Below are 23,942 nucleotides of genomic sequence, written 5' to 3'. Positions count from 1 at the left end.
TCATCTTCAAAATTACATCTATATTCATTTTTTATTATTTTGTTTTGATTTTTATCAAAGTATAAATATAATTCATTGTGTGTTTCATTTTCAGTCAGTCTATCGACCTGTTAATCAGCTTGAGTAATAATATTACATGCAATAATAAAGAGGCGTCCTTTCATAATAATATTATGAAATTTTTGTGAAAAGAACGTTGTTGATAAAAAAATATTGTAGTTTATTTACGGTGCTAAAATTTGTTGGCGTTAATAAATCTACATCATAGTTATATTTTTTATTGTACGAAAAAGATAATTAGAAATCTTTAGATCAATCAAGAGTGTAATTTTGCTAATGCATGTATTTAAATGTACAAATAATATGCGCATGTATAACATAAAATTCATGCTCGATAAAGCTCAGATTATTTGCAATGCAATACTCATTTTTGCGCTTTACTTTATTTCTTAATAATTTTTTAATAAACAATAAGAACAACGGCTAAAACATTTTAAAAATTATTTAATATCCTGTTTTTCAAAACTTATGTCAAAGTTATTAGAATGGAGTTGTCTTTTTTTTTTTTTTTTTTTTTTTTTTTTTTTTTTTTTTTTTTTTTTTTTGCGACGCCGATGACGATCATTTGACGGGAAACGTGATGTCAGTAACAGAGCCGTTTATCAATTATGATACAAGTTTATTGAATCACTGCTTGCGCGAATTAACAATGATAATAGGTTTCCTTTTCTAAGTTTCTATGTGTGTGTGTGTGTGTGTGTGTGTGTGTGTATGTGTGTGTATGTATATGTATATGTGTTTATGTGTGTGGCGCGCGCATGTCTGTGTATGTCGCATGTTTTCCAAGGTACCAAAATTTCTTTCACATCCATCTTTTTGTTTTAAATATTCGCAAATCTTTGATATAATGATGATACCGCGATAACAATATAATAGTAATAATCATAGTAATTTAAATAATTAATAATAACAGCAGTAGAGTAGTAATAATAGTAATAATAATAGTAGCAATAGTACAATATAGTAATAATACAATAATAATAATAATAATAATAATAATAATATATAATAATTACGGGGTGGAGGGAATATGCGCGCCAACTGCGATATTATATTAAGAGATAACAAGAGTAAAATATACATGTGATCTCTCACATATGTATATACAATGTATATACACATTATGACATGGCATTATAAATTGCTTTATTTATCAATCTCTTCATTTGATAATTAAAGCTATACAAATCAAATTTTCCTTGCCCATGGAAAATTGATGACAAAAATGATGGAATTTTGATGACAAAAATAACTTTCCGCCTCTCTTCAATTTTTATTATAATCTCTTTCTATCCTTGTTTATGCTCTGCCAATAATATTACGAATAATTTTCTGTGGCCTTTCTTTGAGATTAATTAATTAATCGTATATATGCACACAGAATGTGTGACCCCGTAACGGCGAATGTGCGTATATAATAATAACTATAGTATCTCTATATGCGAATGCACCTCGTGACAGAACGTCACGTTGGTCCTTCTCTTAAGCCGGAACATTCAACATATTTTCTTCTTCCGGCTTTTTCCTCAATATGACCTCGTCCTCTTTAAAGTTAGGATACTCGTTTTTAATTAAGCTGGATTTACACGTGACATTTTTCACACTCCTTTCACAAATTTAACATCCTTTTATCGTATCGTATGATATCGGAGAGAGAGAAATTCTTCGATATATAAATTACAATTTTTTTCGTATTACTGTCAAGTTATAGAATAAATGTCAGACGTGTAAAGTCAATATTACAAATCTAGCCTATAAACATGTTTGTCTGATTTGTTTAGAAAAGAACTGTATGCCTCGATGACTAAGAATAATAGTTTTATTATGCTTTTCGCATTTTCAATATAGATAGCGTCAAAAATATCTATATCTCGATTGAACGTTTTATTTTATCTTTGAGTCATTTTGCGTTACGTGCTCGCGCTCAAACCAGGATTTTTAAATTTAGAGCATAATCGAAAGCGAATTTATTTTGGCTATATTGCCAATCATATTTATTTCCGCAGAAGTATTAGCACTGTCAAAAACCACAATATATATATATATATGAAGCTTAGTTTTGCCATGTAAAAAGAGCAAGAACCTTCGAGCGGAAAAATGATTTGGACTCTTGATACTTTATGCTTCTCGGGCAAATTTGCATCGAGAGCGCGAGAACGGTATCGCGTAGAATGAACAAACTTTGCGCAATCGACGCTCTTGCACTATTATTTACAAATTTATTTAAAGATATGACACACTATGCCCCCGAAGCTAGAAAACTATGGTCGCTCGAGCGCAGAAAGGCCGATCGTCAATTTCGTTGCGAAATCATGGAAGAGGAAATGCAAGATAATTCTTGCATTTCCATATTTTCGCAAAGTACGAGATAAAGGAGATTGCAAATATCTCGTAACGCAAAAAGCATTTGCACAATTTAATTTTCACTAGTCTCGCGAATATTATACAATACAGTCAGGGATCTCTTTCCGAGATGTCTACGAGATCTCGTCGAAAACAAAATCGTATTTAATTCGCAATTTTGATATCTAAAAGATATTTCTATAAGAGTCGTGTTTATACAGAATGGCCCCGAACGTTCCAGCCAGACTTTGACATGTTATAGAAAATTTAATTCTGAACAAAAAATTTCGTATAAACATGGATCGAAAAATGCTTCCTTAGGAAGTTATCGCTCAAAAACGTTACTCGTACTCGTTATCAAAAAATGGCTTAGCGCGTGGAAAGGATAGAATATTCTACGCGCTAACATTGAACCTACCCTCAAATTAAAATGTGGGGAGGAATGGCGCTAGTGCAAATAAGTAACAAAAGCACTTTTTGTACGTTTGAGACTGGTTATATCAAAATCTATGGAACGTACAACAATCATTTTGATCTCATTTGAAAGATAATTTAATTTTCTACAACTTTTGTTTAGGTATTTTTTGTTAAAAGACGCACATTTTCCATGATATTTGGAAAAATGTGTAAAGTAATCACGATTTCAGAGGTTTTTCAGCGATAACTTCTTAAGAAAGCATTTTTCGATCCATGTTTATCAAAAATTTGTTGTTCAGAATTAAATTTCCTATAAGATCTCAAAGTCTGGCTGGAACGTTCGGGACCACCCTGTATACGTATACCGAGATTTCGATATTGCGTCTCGATGAATAATGTTATCGTAACTCTGGTAACTCTATTTACACAATTCGATTGTTGATATAAATCATCCGCGTTTCAACGTCAATATTTTTCTTAAACGCAAAATATAAAGAAAAGAAATTAGGAAAAAAATGTTAATCTTTTGCATCGATGCTTCGGAACGTATGATCTTGGATCTCTCACCTTATTGTTAAGATTTACATATACGTATTTTACTAGCCGTTCGTCGGAGAAAATTAAGGCGAGAAACGATATAATGAAAAATTCAAATCAAGCCGTTGCGATATCTAACAATAGTATAATTGTAGCTATGTATATTATATATACATATATATTTTCGCGAAGTTCGCGTACAAGTTAGAAGAGTAATCTCTTTCTATTTTATGATAACTTTATACAAATTTACGTAATTTATTGCAATCGTACATTGTGCGATGCGCGTAATAAATGCTCGAATACGCATTAAAGAATCTATTCTTTATATCATGTGCGGCATCATGGCTATAATTACGATCGTTGCTAAAATACAATATAAGCACGAATTCATTATTTTTAACGCTGCTTCTCAAATCGAATAGTAATATTTGAGAATAGACGAGAGAGAGAGAGAGAGGAAACGGTCGGCACTCCTCAGACAAGTAGCTTACTTGTTGAAAAATTGATCGAGTACAATTCAATCGTCGCTATTACTGCGCTCGAGCCGATCGTCGAAAAAGAAAAGATTACGCGAAGAAGGATTTGCGTATATGTGCGCGTAACGCATCGATCCGCCCAAAGTAGAATTTAGTCTACTTTACTTACAAATAGTACAAGTAGTTATTAAAGTATTTGGTGTAAAAATATAGGGTACGCAATACGCGAACATTGTGGGAACGCGCGAGATTTGCGCAATCAGTTTTCAAAGAATGATTTTTGTTGTTGTCGATGTCTCCTTCCCGTGGAGATTACAACAAACAGCGCTCCAAAATTTCATTGTCTCCTTCAAAAATTTTCCTTTCCTCTGAATAACGTGCTAATTAAAAAGGATTTATGCGCCAAATTTACAAACCGGGAAAAAGCTTCATCATAAGCAGAACATTAAATTTTATTTCCCCGGTGTATGTTAGTTTTTCGAAAATGCATTGTCATTTAAATTCTCCTTAAACTACTCTTGCATTTTTTTTTTTTTTTTTTTTTTTTAAACGCGTTTAAGCCCTTTTTACTTTACAAAATTTGAAGCTGAATCTATCGTAGGTCCTCGCGTGATATCTCAGAAGAATGCTCTCGTTGCTCTCTTTGTTTTTCATTTAATTAGCAATCGTTCGAAATTTGAATGTGTTCGTCTTAAAAATCCTCGCTGAAGTGATCCTCCGTGAGTTCTCCGTTCGTATCGATCGATTCAAATCCCTTCCTTTTCGCAAAATGCTCGCGACGCGCAAGCGACCGAGCAAGTCGCTCATGAAATTCGTTTCCAGCGATTTTTGGTGCGGCCATATCCTTCGTTTCGTTTTCTGTCGAAATTCTGACTCGGTGACGATCCAAGACGTCGCGATGCCGTCGGGCTTCAGGTCACGTCTACCACGAATCCGTGAACCCGATTGTCGGCTGGCTGCTACGTCAGCAGTTTGAAGAACATCAAGGCTAAGGATATGTTGATAAAGAGCACCACCATCACGAGTTGTTGTCGAGAGAACCAGTCCTGAAAGTACGAGGCATTATATTTATTTATTTATTTATTTTTTTTTTTTTTTTTTACTTATTACACCTCGTTAAGCTTTGCTGTTTTGTCAGAATTTGGCGAGGATGATTCATATCGACCATTTATAAACAAAATTACAATTTGCAATTGAGTATAACATAATGCGATTGCTCATTGTTTCGTCTCATCGTATTTCGATTACAAATATATCATTTTATTCTTACGTTTGCCGAACGATCGCTGCAACCGACACGCTACATCTTTGTCAATATAAACAATTTCGACAGTCGTAAACTCGAAAAATACTCACTTTAACCTGAGGACTGACTAGATATAAAAACGGATTCGCTCTGAGCCTCTCACTTTCGTCGATCTGTCTGCGGATCTCCTCTCTTCTTAAGCTGCTCAAGATACTGACTTCTTCTCTCGACAGCGGTGCCGTGGCTGTGAGCTGGATCGGCTGCGCCACGTCCGGCAGTGATTTTTTTCGTTGAAGGGGCATTGCCGCTGTCGGCATCGCCTGCACAAAGGAAATAAACGAAAAACAAAGAGAGAGAGAGAGAGAGAGAGAGAGAGAGAGGGGGGGGCTTTGAACAATGAGAGTGCGATTACTTATCGACATTATATGCTATTGATATACTACTATGTATCATAAGGATAGACAGAGAAAAGAAAAAAAATGGAATTGTGTAATCTCTCAGGCAATAGAGAGATAATTATACATTACTATATATTTAATGGGACGGGGGAGAATAATGTCAAGTCAACTCTTCGAGCAAGATTTAATTGATTTGATCAAACTTTTCAAGAGATTCTAATGTTCAAGGATCGGTTTTGTAAACATATATAACGTGCTTTGCAATTTGTGTCGATACATTTAATGAAATTAACCTAGGTTAGGTATTTATAAAAAGCACAGATCAATTTTAAACGAAATTGTGCATCTTTATGTCCAAAATTATTATTTCAATATATGTTTTTCTGTATACTTTTCAAACTTTTTTTTTGTCAGCTCTCTCTCTTCAGACATATACTCTTTTTATACATACATACACACTCATACACATTGTATATAATTAATTTTAAACAAGCACCTTTCTTCTGGAATGATTTTCAACTGTAGTCGAGAAACTACATATATCACTTTTTTCAAGGAAGAAATATTCATGTATATTATCGCGATCATTGTGAGAAAATTTTGCATGAGTTTCCGCAATTCTCGCGAGATATTCTAAATCTGTTGTGCAATAGTTATTCGGCAAAGTTTGCCAAAGGTTACATAATTGTGTGTATACGTTTCATCTCTCGTGATACGCACATACTATGTATACACATAAAATATGTTGCATACTTTTGTGACATATATTTAAATTATGTTGGAAAAAGCATGTTTTTTGCTTTTCACGCTGAATAATTTAGCATATGTTCGACCGTTGTTTTTTTTTATTTTTATATAAAAATCGCGTGAACTACTTAATGAGGACGGAATTAAACGACACGCATATTTTCCATGCGCCATATTTATGTAACCTATCGTAAATATTTACTGAACTGCTTCACCCTTTCCGGTTATTACGCATTTTACTTGTAAACCTTCCTTCTACACTTCGTCAAGCATACGTTATCGCTAAACATGGGCTGATTCCATCGTAACGGCTGCGAGAAAGTAATATTTTTTTCTTGTTCATTGTCTTTTGTTTTCTCATCCTTTTCTTGCGCTTTTCAAACCTTTTCACATGATTTACGCAATCGATGCTACGTATTGTAGATTTTTATCTAGCGTACCTCTACGGGAGGTGCAACGATCCAAGACTCTGAGGCTCGTCTAGCCATCAGAGCAGGACTGCATAGCAACGCTTCCTCCTCTTCGTCAGGCTCGACCCAAAACATGTTTGTTCCCTCGCAATAATTACTAAGCAGATATCCTCAAGTTGCTTTAAAATCTTTCAGGGTTTTATTCACCTGCGGAGATGAGAATTATTGTCGTTTCTTATGATTCAAGTTTTTTTTGTGCCATTTTCTATAAATTGCTGTTTGTGTTTGTGTGCTGTTATAAATTGCCGTTAGATAATGTATACATATGTATATATATTTATAAAAATAAATTTTATATATATAGATAAATTATATACGTATATACAGAGTGACCCCGAACGTTCCAGCCAGACTTTGAGATCTTATAGGAAATTTAATTCTGAACAAAAAATTTCCTATAAACATGAGTCGAAAAATGCTTCCTTAAGAAGTTATCGCTCAAAAATCTCGGATGCAAAGGAAGAGCAAAAGAAAATGAAATAAAAAGAAAATGAAACTTAATAAATTTCTTGAAAAAACGATAAAAATAAAATATTTTTTTCTTTTATGAAAATAAAATTAATTTTTTTAAACTAAAATAGCACGTAATAGTAGAAAATGAATAAAGACGTGAAAAAACTAAAATGTGTTCTCAAAATGTCCCCCCCCCCTAGCTCCAATATACTTTCGGCATCGAGTAATGATCGATCTAGTCGCTTTAAGGATTTCCCCCTGATTCAACTTTAATCGATCTAAGAATAAGTAACAAAAGCACCTTTTGTACATTTGAAACTGGTTATGTGGAAATTTATGGAACGTACAACAATCATTTTGATCTCATTTGAAAGATAATTTAATTTTCTACAACTTTTGTTTCGGTACTTTTTGTTAAAAGACGCAAATTTTCCATGATATTTGGAAAAATGTGTAAAATAATCACGATATCAAAGATTTTTGTTCAAAATTAAATATAAGATCTCAAAGTGTCGGCTGGAACGTTCGGGGCCACCCTGTATATGGCATGATCGATAAATAACTCTCTACAAACATAGAGTCAATAAATAATATATTGTATATTACTTTATATAATATCAAATACGCTTACGCAATTTGTATCGTTGAATTACATCTATCGATATGCTCATTGATGAGACTCGAAACATTTTCTTCCATCATCGTCACGGATTTGCTTAATCAAGTATTGTTTGCAAACGCGACTGCATCTGTTGTCACGCATTGTGATTAAATTTCACGATTAATCATTAAATTTTAATACGTTGTCACACATCCCAATCTCAATTTCAAGCGGACATCTCTCGGTACGACTCTTCGAATTCACGTTACGTCTGGGTTTATCCTGGAAGCAATAATTATAGCCAGCTGGGCTTTTCGTTTACACTCCTCTCGACCAAAAGTCTTGCGCGATTGTATTCGAGGATAAGAACTCTTTCTCGTGTTTATCGTCTCGTAACTATCTTTCGATAATTTTCAATCAAAAGCACGAAAACGGCTACTGTATTTTTCGGATATGCAGCTTCCTAGTAAGGAAGCCAGACCGTAGACTAAATGGCCCTGGCTAGCGCGACAGAAATAGAGCAACGCCCCACTATTTTCGAAATAACTTTGCCGAGCGTCGCGACGCTCGCGGAGATCTACGTCGGGATATTGCCAGAGGCAATCTTTGCCGTTTTTCACGATTGACGATTGAATTCTTAAACTTTTCCGAAACCCATTAAAGCTGTTTCGAGAGCTAAATTTTTTTTCAAATTATTTCCTTTTTTAAGATAGATTGTTTTAAGTTAAAATTTTTAAGATAGATTATTTGGAGATAAAATATGCAAAAAAAAAAAAAAAAAAACAAACTTCAAATTATAAAATGCAATGCGTTAATTGTGTCCGACCGCGTGAAATATGCAAATTGAGTCCAACAACGAATCACCTGTGACTCGCATGTTTAGCATGCGAATAAATCCGAGAGAATTTGAAGTATTTTCTTATGCCAAGCAGGGACTTCTCTCACTTATCCACTCGTAGTTTTTGCAGTTTTGTTAGTCACATCGGGCAAAAAATAATAGACCGAAGCTATTTTAATATTTCTTATATTAACTCTTTCAAAAAAAAAAGTAATACGATAAACAAAAAAGAGACGGTAAAAGAAAGTTCGATTTATGCGTTGCTGTTTAATTTATCACGAGCACACACTAAGTTTTCTTATACATGATATACATACATAAATATATACATTTAATACATCGAATTAATGTTTGTAATGTCGTTGTTTGGTGAACGGAAATCGTTACAGTTTCTACATTAAAATTATTCTTGTCCGAAATGTGATCTGAAAATTTACCGAATACACATAACATTACGTCTATTTTCGTATCCTCGTTTATGATTTTTTTCTACATACATTTATACGATTTTATATCTACACGTACAAATAATTATGCATCTATATCTCAAATCGGAATGTGATATTTTTGTACTCTATTTTACTAAATACCTAGAAAAGATCTTGTTACGTGAAATAAAATAATTGTTGGCAAGATTGGCACTCTCAAGTGCAAAAAATTAGGAAAAACATCGTATTCATATTAAGAAGGAATACATATTACACGTCTCTGTCTCGTACTCTTTATTTTCAAACGATCGCGCAATATACTAATCCAGATTCGTTCATAAACGAGTAATTTGCGAACACATGGGTAAATGAACGACTTGACTCTCAGAATCCAATCCTTTGGTTTAATAATGTCGCATCCGGACAATCGCATTTGCGTATTTACGCAAATGATATATAAATCCTCTCCTACCGCGTTTCTTGTGTTAATTCTTGTGTTATTGTCGAAACTATGTTTTGTGATTTAACTTAAGATGTCAATATACATATATTAAAAATTGTTCAATCGACCCTGTGTATAAAAATAGTGAGTATTTTTTTATAGCTTAATCGAAAGCCTTGGAGTATAACGTCTTGTTACTTTTTTGTTTGCGCCATCCTCGGTAATCTCTGACGATTAGAAATTCGACGTGCCGATTGTAAAGATCGCGTAAAAGTTAATTGTACACAGTTGCAAGTTATTGTTGGCAAAGTCGGTCTTAATCTTATTATCGTATATAATTCCGCCATATCGTCTGTACATAGATTTTAGCTTTATTTATACGAATTACATATTCGCGGTATATATATATACATGTATGTATGTATGCTTGTGTATGTGTGTAACTTGGATATTCTTCTTGTATAAAAGGAATAGACATTATACAAATAAATTTAACGCAGGCGATCGTAATATCGTAAAACACCCGTTTTCTCTCTTTTCCTTTTTCTCCTTTCAAACGTTCAATTCTCACGCATGAAAAATAATTTTCGCATTCGGCACGTGTCTTTTTTTTTTTTTATGTTATTAACGACAAGTTATCGTAGATTTAATTAAGATCTTGCTCAAAGCTCGGGCCTTTGTATCGAATGACACTTATTCTGTCGCAATTGCCACTTTATTTTAACAAGTCCCTGTGTATAAATGTATCGACTTAAATTGACGATAAGCATGCGTTAGAGAAAAACAACGTCTTGAATAAGAAAAAAGGAAGAGCAAGCGGCGTGGAGGTGATGAATAATAAAAGAATCTCTCGCAAAGCGATCGTCTGAACTCTGATCTGATCTCTTGACATGTAGTATGATAATATGTAAGTAAATGCAGCTAATAATTAAATTCTATAATGGCAATAGTAATTTGTAATAAGTTAGATAAGCCATTCAGGTTGAGGATTTGAACAAACGAGATGTTTCTACAAACTAGAAACAGAGCTAGTTATGATATCTGAGAATGCAGAGATTAAGCTCGAGAGTAACGATCGATCGATCGATCGAATAATCTAAGCAAATAATGTAGGGTAGGGTAGGTAAATAGATGGGTAGCGATAAGGTTTGAAAGAAGGATCGAAGAAGGCTTAACATTTAATTTTAGAGGGTTAAAGTACAATAGAATCGAAAAGCAAAAATGGTCCCCGCCTCCACGCCACGCGCCAAGCTTACCTTTTAAACTTCGTTAATTAGCTCAGTTAATGGACGTGACATTGTGCGCTGGCCTTAGCTTATAGCTCTGCGTATACATATATGTTTGCATATGTGCGTATTTAATCAATGCAGTATCCACCGTATCCACTGTTTATACTCGTAAATGTAGTTATATGCATATTTTTGCATTCTCTCTCTCTCTCTCTCTCTCTCTCTCTCTCTCTCTCTCTCTGTGTCTCTTTTTCTCCCTGTCTATTGCGCGAATTAATAATCTAATTTGACTTATAATCTATCTCTAACGGAAAAATATAAGGAAGGCATTTAGTTGCTTCCTTTTGCTGAAAAATATTACATTATTGTTCGTTGACTAGTCTGTCGGTGATCGCGTATATTATCACGCATATTATACACACGAGCGCTATATTACATTTCGAATCAATTCAATAAAGCGACATGTTATCGCTCATATACATGTTTAAACACAATTTGCGTAAAAGAGATTGCGTAAAATTTTGTCGGTCCCCCCCCCTTTCCATTAATATTTCTTACGATTCTCTATCTCTATCAACATACGCGCGATCGAAGCTATCTGAAAATCTTGAATCTTTATATATTTAGCTCTTTTTCGGCTATACTTTGTGATCATCAATATTTAATCCTCTGAAATTAATTCACTCTCTTTTTATGAACAACAGTAACTGTTGCAGCGAATTAAACGATACTATATTTTTGTACTCTAAAATTTATTATGCAACAGAAAATTTTATTCGAATTGTTGTTATTATATTTATTTTGTTTATGCTATGCGTTAAATTGAGATACGATACAATAGCGGATTTATTCCAAGATTAACATCAATGATCAAATCGATGGTAGCTGTAAATTGTTCGCGCGAGTAGATAATAATTCGTGTTACATTACACTCTCGCAATGTTTCCATAGAAAAATAATCCGTCATTCACAAATACATATGCACATCGCTCGGTGCACGAGTGCGCGTGTTTTAATTAAAATTTTTAATCGACTAGCATCTTTGTTCGACATCGCGACAAAGTTAAGGGCTAATAGCAATTTACGCAGGTACAAGTGCTTTCCCGTTTCTCATAATGTTGCGAAAATTCGATAGCATGAAAAATGTGATCATTATTAGAATGATGCCCACTCATTTTTTCGTATAAGGCCCCTTTCTGAAAATCTGTCTTATATCAAGTAAATTGCGAAAGTATAACGAGAAACAAACGAGTCGATTTTGTGCACGGGTCTGCAATCTATGCAACTATGCATAATTTATCATTTGAACATTCATTCAAGCATTACAATTGCATGCTTGTTAATTAAGATAACATTATATGAAATATTCGTAAATTCATAGAAAAATATCATCGACCCAACGAGGCGGTGTCGGAGATGCGTATTCAAAATTATTCCGAGACAGCCAATTATAGGACCCTGATTCTTTGAATTAAGGTACTGAATTATGCAGTACTAGGATGTAGATATTGGGCGGAAAAGGCGACTAAAATCACATTTCAATTTTCAGCCGATTTGGCTCGAAACGTGGCGTGAGCGAGTCTCTCGGAAGCTGCGCTTCTTTTCTTGTTGTGTATGGGTGTGTATATATATGTGTGTGTGTGTATGTGTGTGTATACATATATATATATACATACGCACGCACGCGCACACACACATATACAGATACATAAATATATGTGTATGTATTATCTCGTTTTTGCATATTTTATACTTATACTTAGAGGGTTGCGCGGCCCTTTGACGTTGCGGTGAAGGCGGGGACAGTCCGGTCTGCTTCCTGGGATGGCATGCACAAAACACAGCACAAAACGCCACACAGTTACACAGAAAGACAAACAGAGACAGAGAGAAGAAAAGATACAAATAGATAAGGTTGTATAAAAAGATGTGTTAAGAAATATTTGAATAGGAAAAAAAGAGGGGAGAAGATGGTAGGGCATCGAAAATGCATATATATGTATATATATACATATATTTATATATTAAAGTGTATTTGTAAAAAAATGTAGAGAGAGAAAAACAAGAAAAGACGAAAGGATGATTTATATACCCGAATTATGAAAATAGTGTCAATATTGTTTGTTTTTACATGTCGCAGCAGAGGTATGTTGCAATACACGAAATTAATGTAATATATTCTTAATACACTCTCTCGCGGAGATTTCGATAATACTTCAATGTTATTTATGTTTGAGTAGAGAATATATAATCGCTTGTATTATTATTATTTAAAATTGTTGCGGTAATTATTATTTATATAATCTGTAACGGCAATTACGCAATCACATTCATTTGTCAAAAAAATTTTATATGCAATATAGGAAAAAGAAATATTTCTTTTGCTAAAAAAAAAGTTTCGCTTGTAGAAAAATTTTATTAATTCAAAATTGTTTCAAAAAATTCTTTCGCGTAAAAAAAATCAATGTTTATACGAGTAATGAATATCGCCTTTTATCCAAGTGGATAAACGATAAGAAATTGTATGTATATATCGAAAGAGAAGATTCGTGAAAACGTTTATAGTATCGGGTATATAGAAGTGTCGGTGCGATGCACGATTTAAAAAAAAAAACAATGAACAATAATACGTATTTATACAAGATAAATATAGATAATTTAATTAAATGCAACATGATGACGTCAATGCACGAAATATAAAAAGATTTGCGATTCTTGAGTTAGTTTATTTCTGCTCGGCTCGAGTCATCAAAGCATATATGTACTTGTAGATTTGATATAATCAATATATATAAAAATATCTCACGTAACTGTAATATTTCGATACTATACGTATGCGCGCGCGTGTGTATATAAAATCGATACATATTTGTAATTTTTTTTTTTTTTTTTTTTTTCAAAATTTTGCAAATGCCAAGGCATCATCAGTGCATAGGATAGATGTATGTGGGTGTACGTACATGTACAATATGTACACACGGCGAGAATATGAGTATATATTATACATTTATACATGTAGGCACACGCACACACGCACGCACATACACATACACCCACCCACACACACATCATTTATGTATAATAGAAGGAACAGGAGCAAATGTGAGAAAATAAAGACTCACCTTCGGCACGATGCTACCACCACCGCTGCCGGACGGTCCGCGAGTCGGAGCCACGTAGAGGCTTTCGGTGCGTTTAGGCTGTCCAGGACTCGGCAAAATGTCTTGTCCAAGGTTACGATTTTTTATAAGAGCCCCCTCAAATTGGCTGGGAGTCGGTGCTGTATACGTTGGCGTCGCGGCACCGCTGCCTACTACAGAACCGTTTAGAGGTGTACCCGCTCGCATCACGCTCGGGGCTCTCGTCGATCTGTTCGTCGTACAAAAAAAAAAGTTATTTTAATGAATAATTGTTTCAGCGAGCAAAGAATATTTCTTAGTTCTATGCAAAATATGTATAGTTTTTCAATACTTAAAGAGGATTTTTTTAGGACGTAGCAATTCTAAATTTAGATTTTTTTTAATGGATTATCGTGTGTTCTTGTTTAAATTACAATAATTGTAATAATATCTAAATGGTAGTAATGCGCGCATTAGTAACAAACAGAAATAGCTGCAAGAATAAAAATAATGAAATGGAGAGAAAGACAGAGAGCAATATCAATCTGATAGCATAGAGATATAATATATATATATATATATATATATATATATACAATTAATAAACTAAATTTTAATTACAATGTATCAGTATATACGCCGTACACAATGTAGATTACTCACCTATCGGGCATATCCGAGGGCAGATTTGGTATAGTTTTATCGACGGATGGCTGTCTTGATCCAGTCAACCGGGAATGCGCTCTGGCATAACGATCTACGGAACTATCACGACTAGGTGGCCTCTTATAATGATCCAGCCTACCAAGCACAACATAATGATTCTTTAACTTTCTCAATTTATTTAAATGTAATTACAATTTTATAGAGAACTTTAAAAGAAAGTTTTGAAACGCAAAAAGGATTTTTTATTTTTTATATATATAATTTTAAAGGAGCCACAATGCGCTTAAAAAATTGTATAAGATTTTTTTTGAATATAAAAATTTTTAGATTTATATTACATGTATATAAGAGGTATCTTGTCTCACCTGTCGTTTAACGTTTGGCCAATGGTGCCAGGTCGATCCTGAGGATTCAGAACTCTACTGTTTCTTCTTAAACTCGTGGAGCTCGATGGTCTCGCTGCATCCCCAATACCATCAGGCTGATATTGCTGTGACGAATGCATTTCTTGCTGCGTGTATACTGGTTGCGGATTGTATTGATTCACCTGAGCAGGCCCATATTGATAAGGTATTGACGTCTGAAATCAATTTCGTGTAACTTTAGCGATCTCTCGCGAGAAATTGCTAATTCATTTCGATAACAGAACAAATACATGGACAGACGTATTTGAAACTTTCTCAAGAAATTACAATATTCAGCATGCGTTTTCGAGATAAGCGATACAAGGTATTATGAATAACTTGCATTAACTATCTCAGCAATTAACGACATTAAATTATATAGATAGAACAAAGATCGTCGAGAAATCATGTATTTGTTCCAGTGTCCGGTATGTTGTTAAAGACTATTCAAAATTCTGCAGGCTTATCGGATTACGAATGTAACTTTATCGCTCATTATTATTTACTATACCTCATTAAATAGAAACGCAACAAAGCTAATATGTAATTGTGTTATTATATTTAATTTAATAATTTTCAATTACAATATATCTAAAAGCTTAAAAAATATGTAAACGTGTGTTCGAGTTTCATCAATCATATCGTTCGAAACAGCAACGTATGTATAAAAAAATTGTTAGACGCTGGTTATCTAATTGTTAGTAACAATTAATCATTAATATCGCTATTAACGATTTAAACAAGGCTCGCAGATGAAATCAAGCTCACGCGGAGAAACGGAAAGGTACGACACAAAGGTCAGTATAGCGAGTAAAGTCACCTGCTGATTATGGTAAGCCTGCAAATTTTGAAAATTGTGCTGCCCGATAGATTGCTGCTGATAACCAGAGTATTGATCAATCTGCGATGGATTAGCTGGATGATACTGCGGCTGGTACGGACTGCCATGGAGGAATTGATTTTGCTGGCTATACTGATTCGGTTGATACTGGTTCGGTATATTGTTTGGGTATTGGCTCGCTGGAGCCGGATTCTGCGATACATTTTGCGAATATTGTTGATACGGATTCTGATCGGGCAGAGAGGTTTGCGCACTCGATTGGTTCATGGACGATTGATTCATCAGCGGAACAGACGATACTTGATTCGGTATTTGATTTTGCATTGGCGGTAGCTGATTCTGCGGTAGCGGCTTCATACTGGCCCTACGTATCGATTGCATTACATTGCTGATGGTGCTCGCCGCGGTTGGTGTTGCCATCGTCGTCGTCGTCGTCGTCGTCGTCGTCGTCGTCGTCGTCGTCATCGCCGTCGCCGTCGCCGTAGAGTCGACGGTCTTGATCGGCGTGGCGCCAGATTGGTCCACGCTTGCTGCTTTGTGCAGGATGCTTTTACCAGGTACAGAGTCCTGAGGTGGTGGTACGTATTTGGGTATCTCTCTATTTTTCAATCTTTCTAAACCCGGTTGCCGGAAATCCGGCGCAAATTGCCTCGCCGTTTGCTGCGCTAATTCTGAGTCCTCCCTAGCATGTTCGGCGGCAATATCGGCCAGTTCCGCCTTTCCTCGAGCCGTTGCCGTCCTCGAGATGGCAATGTCAGCTTTTTGCAAGGCAATCTTACTCGCTCTCTGAGCGGCGTTTACCGCCGCCTCTATCCTCTCGCGAAATTTAGCGGATCTAATTAGGAAAAGGTGCTTCTTTTTCTGGCTAGTGATGAGCACATTGTTTTTGTACTTTCCCTCCTCTTTATTGCCGTCGCGAAATGTCGTCACACCGTAACCGTACTTGCGATTGTTGAACCACTCGCCCTCGTATCGCAGGCCGTCGCTTCTTTCGGATATGCCGAAGCCGGTCCTCTTGTCGTTTTTCCATTCACCCAGGTATGTCTCTGTTACCGATGCGTCCATCTGCTCGTCCTGCAAATTCATGTCGTACAATCGATTGCTTGTTGCCGCGCGTTATAAATTAATTATTTCAGTTATTTTAATAAAAATTTAAAACCATGATTATATATATGTATAAAATTGAATACACACATGTCTCTCTCTCTCTCTCTTTCTCTCTCGGTAATAAACAAATTTAGTTAGGTTGTAAAGAGAAAAATTAAAATTTAATTGGTTTTGTCGAGCAATTGAAAATGTTGAGAAAATCGTGCGACCCACCTCGATGACAAAGGACGCATTACTGTCGGTATGAACCGACGCCGACGCTTGACTCTGCGAGCTCTCCGTCGACATCCACGATGCGGAGCTTGCGTTGCTTCTAATACTGCCACCAGTACCACGCTTCTCCAAATCCCCCGTACTTCTTTGCTTCCGTATTTTGAGACCCTGTATCGATAAAACATTCTTCTAGATAATGCTCCAGTTTATGATAAGAAGTTTGCGAATCATTTTCCGTCATTCCGACAGACTTCTTACTGAAAGAATGCCCTTCTTCAAAGACTTTTCGGTAAGGCTCTTTCTTCGGGCGGGTGGATCGTCGCTTCTAGCTTTTAGAACGAATCCTCCTCGACTGTCGTCTACGCGACGATCCCTCTTGTCGGTGGGTTCTGGCGTCGGGGCGATCAACGGTCCTCCATCGGCGCTCCTCAACGACGTCAAGGATGCTCTCATTTGCTTCGGCGGTTTGTAATGACTCGCCAAACCAAATGGCGCACTTGCCCTTACTCCGTATCCGTGCCGCATGCCGCGAAGCCATTGACCTTGATAAGTACCTACAATAGATTATCAATATAAAGCAACGGAATAGAAACGTAAGCACGTAGGATCTGTATCATTGGCCAATCACACGCCATCCTGTCTATTAGAAGATAGAATAATTTATACTCGATACACGGTATAATAAATCTCTCCACGAGATTTCAGACATCCCGAGATTATATCAATAATAATATAATTGTATGATCGTAAAATCAAATAGTGCTATTGAACGGAAGTTCAACATTTTTATAAAAAAACTTTTTTATCTAGTCGAGCAAAAGTAAAGTAAAATGCAAAAAATTTCTCGCCATTCTTCAGAAATCGTACATTAGTCGGCATTACGGATGATGAATTCCCTGCGAATTCGACAATAAGACATATTGTTTTTGCCAAAACGTGATCGTGTTTCGAAATGTCTTGCGTGAGTCACGAGGCGAGTGATTACGCGCGCCCACTCAGGGATGGAATGCGCTCAAGTGCGCTTATAGATTCGGGCTTTTTCGGTCAATATGCGAATTCCAAATCGATGAAAAATTGCGAGAAAAAACCGGATGCTCATCCCGTTGAAATAAAAATTGCAGCACGGTACCGTGACAGAGCGAATGAAAGAGAGAGAGAGAAAGAGACAATATATATAATTCTGGAATAAGTTTGTTACACGTCGTTATATATATTTGTGTGTGTGTGTGTGTGTATGTGTGTGTGTGTATTAATTTTTAGCAAATAATACATGTGTCAACTTTTATTATAATATTATTGTTTCCATTTTATCAGTTCATTATATCAGTTATCAACAGCATGCAACTATAATATACTATTAGACATTTTATTGTGCAAGCATAGTAGATGTTCTTCTTTCAAAAGAATTTTATTATATTAATATGTTTCACATTGAATGGATTGACAATATTTATTGGTATATAAACATGGTTGATCGAATGCACGATGACTGGGATGTTCCAACGCAGTTTAGACGCGAATGCAAGGTATTCCATCACTGCGTTTACTATTCATATTTATGGACGCGTTTCTAGTTTTAATAATTTTTTTATTCTCCACAATATTTATTTCAAGAGAAACAAAACTTATTCATTTTTATTAATTCATTGGATAAAATTTACATCAAAATTAATGTTAAAAATTGAAAAGTTTTCACTTATCTTTCGTTTTTTTTTTTTTTTTTTATCAAGTTCTCGTTTTGCAAAATCTTTCAGAAATTTTTTTTATCAAGAAATCTGTCGTTGGCAGTACGACGGCGTTTGGTTGGTGGAATACCCTATATATGGAGACGCCAGGCGTCTCCCCTCTTCTCAACGACGGAATATTATTTCACTAGCGTTTAAACAAGTGGGTCACGCGCGCGACAGTTCCCGGCGCTCATAATACGCTAATGTACACGAATCTTTGAAATTTCCACCATGGCGACAGTGCCAGTCTTAAATATATACCGGACGTTTGCAATTAATTTTTTAAATATGGTCAAAGACCGTTGCGCCTACCATATATAGACTATCAAATCTGAAAAACGTTTGGACTTTGACGTGTCTGTCTAAATGTGTATGTGTGTGTATGTACAATATGTATGTAAATGTAAAAGTTCGAATGTCACGTTCTTTGAGTATTCGTGGCAATGAAATGTATTACCGGGTCGTGTCGGGGTAATGAGTGTTTTTGCTTAATATTTTTTCTAAAGCTCGTTTTCATAGTGACGTTACATGTTACTACTGTAAATTATTCTTAGAGCACGAAAGATCATTGTCATCTTTTTTTCTTTTATATTAAAAGTTATTTCTTATTTTTATATAGATTTTCATTCCGATATACTCTTGTATATCTTGTATGTAAACGAGCCACTCCTGCTCTCGTACATGTTATACAATTTATAATTTCTTCTTATAGGGATGAAAAAGTCATTTTCACGAAAAGTTTCGTGAAATTCGACATCTCCCGATGGTCTTAACGAATTTCGAACTGATGCCTCAATGCTGTCGAGACGCTGCGAAATCTGACAGAAACATTAACCAAACTACGCGGCACTACCGTAGAAAAGTGGATCGCGCCATTATACAATATATCGATTCCGCGTGTCCGTCAGCAACGACCCAGATTAATTATTGTCGAGCTTTTAATTTTCGCTATTTGAAAATTTTACCGAAACTTTCGACGATGCTCTCGTAAAAATTAATTAATTTAATAAATTGATAGTTTTGTGAAAGTTAACTTGGGGCAAATTACCTTCCAGTGATTGTCGGAAAAGTCGTTTTTTTTCCTAGTCGATTTTAGTGCCAATTAATTATGAATACAATCTGACACATTTAAATGTTTATATAAAAATTTACATTTATACATATACATACAATGTTTTGTAAATTGCGTTAAACCAAGCATTTTTGCATTTATTACGCGTAAGCTATAAAACATGTGGGACGATCGATAATCTTTAATGAAATTCTTTCATTTCCCGGTAGACCACTTGTAACACAGAGTTTAACATAGAACGAATTTAATATGGAATCATTCTGGCACATAACTGTCATATGAAAATACAGAGCAGACTTTAATTTAATTGCTCCTTGTAAAAAAAATAATCAACAAACTTTTTACATTCCTTTGCCAAATTTCTCACTAACGAAATTTGCCCATTATGCTCTCTTAAGATGCTGTAGAAAACATTGGCCATAAATGATTGAATTGTATATGACGTATCAATGAAAATGGTCATAAGAACAATCTACAGGGTAAGCCAAACGTATTGTACGATCCTGATTCGCTATATGGCACTAGCTAGCCTGCCTGAAATAGCGCGGCCATCTTCCGAGATGGTGGTCGGTTACACGTGCATCGAAATACATTTCGGTGTTGGTGAGAATTGACCGTGCGAGTGTATTTCGGTCCGCAGCCTCCACCAGATTGTCACAAACCACCCCAACGCTCGACCGACCTACGATATATGTCTCTTTCTGTCTGGGGATAATGAGAGTTGTAGGAGAAAAACAAAACTTTAAAAAGAAAAAAAGAAATGAAATAAACGCCGAGCGATATCTCTCCGCATTTCACACATATATATATATATATATATATATATATATATATATATATATATCTCTTTTTACGCGTACATCTCGCGAATGAAGAAATTGATCTCTAAGATTGTTTCGAGACTTATAGCTCTTGGAAATTCTCTATCTGATTTGAAACTATATATATAAAATTACCAATACATAAATTATATAAAAACAAATAATTACACACACAAATTACTCTCTTTTACAGAAGAATAAGATATATATATACTAGTTCAAAAAATAGAAATAGAGTAACAATATACATATGTCGCGCACGCGCCATCCACTTTAATCTAATGTACTTGTTTACGTTTATGGCGTAATTTGCTCCCGGTAATATACACGTTAAAATCCGTTTGTATATACTTTGATAGAGAAACCGTCGACTACTTTCTTATCGATTACAGTATCTGGTCGTTGCGCCGTATGTAGCTTGGATTTTAACGTCATTATTATAATATATAGCTGTACATCGGGTTGCGTTGATAATACATCACGGTGATAATAAAGTGGCGATTTATAAAATTTTGAAAATTGATCGCTTTATATTATAATCTTATTTTTATGTCTGGTTTATCTTTCCAAAGAATTATCTAATTCGCTAATTAAGAATGGTTTAAAGTTTGCAATGTCAATTTTTACACGCGTCAGCTTATTCTGTGACGTAAGGAAGTACGACGCCAAGAAAAATCAGAAATAACAGCCATACCGTATAAAATAAAGGTAAAAGCAGTTTATCAAGGTAACCCACGCTGGTATAATATTAACAGTTTTATATTCCATATACACATCGCGCTATTTGCATAAAGGCTTGCAGCACGCTAATACCGCTAATACTCGCCGAGGGCGAAAAGTAGATTACGTTTTTTTCTTTATTATTATTATTATTATTATTATTATTATTATTATTATTATTATACGTGCGTGCGAAATTGTTTGACTCTGTTCCATTTGTTTTCCATACGATGCGGAACGGGGATATCGCATATCACGATTCGATTACTTATATAATGTGTCGCTAAATTATACGACATATTATTGGATACGATTTGCGCCATGTAACTGGGTCATGTGAGATTGCGGATGTTCTTACCATCCTCTTCTTTGTCGATCGTAATAGAATTTAATACTGTAGATTATAATCTTAAAAATCGTGATCGAATATATTTCTTTTGTATAAGAGATGTGTGTTGTGATTTAATTTTACAACTCTCTCTCTCTCTCTCTCTCTCTTTTCTGAAAGTAAACGCGAAGCATTCTAGCCATTCGAGACATTTATTAACATAAGTCACAATATGGTCGCTTATTCTCGTGCCAAGATACCAATCTATGCATATATTTTCTGCATGTATTTTCTTTTTTCGTCGCGGTATAATGTCTTTTTTCGTTACGCTCTAATTAAATTCTATGCGATATGACTATGTCGGACTATACCGCGTTCTCCATTTTTCCGAAATAATTATTAGCCCGTAAATGATTTGTCAGCAATTATTTGCACAGAAATGCCAATAATTGTTGCGCAAGATGCGCGCATCTGCGACGCTAGCTTTCGAGGATAAAAGCGCACACTCTGTGAGTCATACGATAGGCGATTTATCAGAAAGGCATGGATGCTTCAAGAAGTTCGTTAAATATACGAGGGCCTGGAGATTGATATAAGAGAACGGAGCATCGATATATGGTTGCACGTCCATCCTCCATATGCGATCAACAGCGACTTCTCGCGCGCTCCCATCGACACACGCACACGCGTCGGCGTCGGTATTTATAAATAAATACCTCGGCCACGTGCTATAGGAGAAATAAAAATGTTTGAAGAATGCCTTAACTCGATCAAAAGAATTAAGACAAACATATGCACGCGTAAAATATGTATGTAAAATATATTTACATATATGTGCGGTAAAGAAATATCATGGTGAATCACGACGTGCTACAGGAGAAAAAAAAAACACGCTTATATATATTTATTTGCCTAAAATATATACAGTTATTCTTTATACATATATTTAAACTATGAGAATAGCAAAATTATTTCGTATTATTTCTTTCTTTTGCACAATGAATCATTCGCGCGTCATTCTCATCTATTAATATCCCCATATAAAGCGTTTCAAAGAAATTACACGAAAATAATGTATCGCGAGAGATATTCATGGAATGAAATGCAGAAATGTGAAATAACTGTGAATATGTATCTAGAAGATTATTCGACCTGAGAATTTCATTTCTAAGCGTTAAATGCGTGTTGCCATATACGCGATCTTCTTAAATATGTGGAACAACCAAGAGAATAATATGATCCGGTAAAGAAAATGTCGTTAAATATCTATAAATTGTTGTTTATTTTTATTCAGTTCTCGTATATATTAAAATACGATATACTTTGACTTTCATGAATATCTGCTTTAGAGACCCGAGACTTTTCTTTTCTATAATTACGGACAATAATTACGCACGCGTGCACGCATTGATCCTCGAGTCTCGGCCGATAAATCTCAACTGCTGCTCCTCTTCGTCGTTTTTTTTTTTTTTTTTTTTTTTTTATGGCACCATAAAAGTGACGTTTATCAAGTTGTGGAGGTCGGTTCCACCGGTCGTACACGAGACATTTCGCACATTTTTCAAAAGCGTCATTAAGAGTACGTGGTTCACGTGAGTACGTTAATTTTTGGCTAAAGGTCGACTCTCTTTTGCCTGTAAAGTATATAAGTATATTTCGATAGGAAACAATGGAAGAGCGTACATATCACAGAGTGTATGGTATATATGGTACATAGATTAATCTTGTTTCTTTGTAGTAGTTTTTTGATGTAGCAGACTTTTTAATTATATTAATTCTAAATTAATTATAGCAAATTGAAATTTTATGTAACGTCAATTTTACTTGAGATGTAATTACGAAATGACAGATATCATAATAATTATAATAATTATGTAATTTATTCGATGCATTGTTTGTGTGTGTGTGTGTGTGTGTGTGTGTGTGTATGTGTGTAATACAAAACAGTAAATTAGAAAAATTAGGAAACGACGTAATGAGTTATTCGTAAAGTATAATTACGAATCAATTTATCTTGTTTGAATATCAAAGTGGTATTCGAATATCACGTATTGTAGATTTGTATCGATAGTCAAAGATACATAGCGAAATACAGATTTCCAATGTTTACACGATTATTGATTGTGTTTGCATTCACGTGTCGCATTTTATATATGTAGAAAAAAAAAATGTGCACGCGTGCCGAAAATACGTAGGAGTATGTAAAACATGTATTCCTACGCCACTTGTATCCGTG

At 35.0% G+C, this 23,942-nt stretch overlaps 2 protein-coding genes across 15 annotated transcripts in view; one reads left to right on the top strand and one right to left on the bottom strand.

The window, feature by feature from the left end:
* Positions 1-23,942, top strand: part of LOC138934232 (uncharacterized) — a 60,988-nt gene that overhangs the window by 5,890 nt on the left and 31,156 nt on the right. The gene's annotated exons all lie outside the window — the stretch shown is intronic.
* LOC138934225 (uncharacterized) overlaps positions 659-23,942 on the bottom strand; it is a 32,492-nt gene continuing 9,208 nt past the window's right edge. For 8 of the 11 annotated variants that reach the window (XM_070297728.1, XM_070297729.1, XM_070297733.1 and 5 more), the window contains 8 exons: positions 17,297-17,592; positions 17,039-17,206; positions 15,698-16,792; positions 14,839-15,053; positions 14,471-14,608; positions 13,811-14,057; positions 5,193-5,402; positions 659-4,882 (listed from right to left, as the gene is read on the bottom strand). In XM_070297728.1, coding sequence (XP_070153829.1) covers positions 4,796-4,882; positions 5,193-5,402; positions 13,811-14,057; positions 14,471-14,608; positions 14,839-15,053; positions 15,698-16,792; positions 17,039-17,206; positions 17,297-17,592 — 2,456 coding nt within the window. In that variant the 3' untranslated portion in view covers positions 659-4,795. The other 3 variants (XR_011447103.1, XR_011447104.1, XM_070297735.1) reach the window with 3 other exon arrangements.

This window comes from Polyergus mexicanus, unplaced genomic scaffold (genome assembly GCF_030449975.1).
Source record: "Polyergus mexicanus isolate NDT 795.1 unplaced genomic scaffold, iyPolMexi1.0 SCAF_6, whole genome shotgun sequence".
Classification (NCBI taxonomy): domain Eukaryota; kingdom Metazoa; phylum Arthropoda; class Insecta; order Hymenoptera; family Formicidae; genus Polyergus; species Polyergus mexicanus.
Note: the sequence above shows the minus strand (reverse complement) of the source record. Positions and strands in the feature narration are given on the sequence as shown.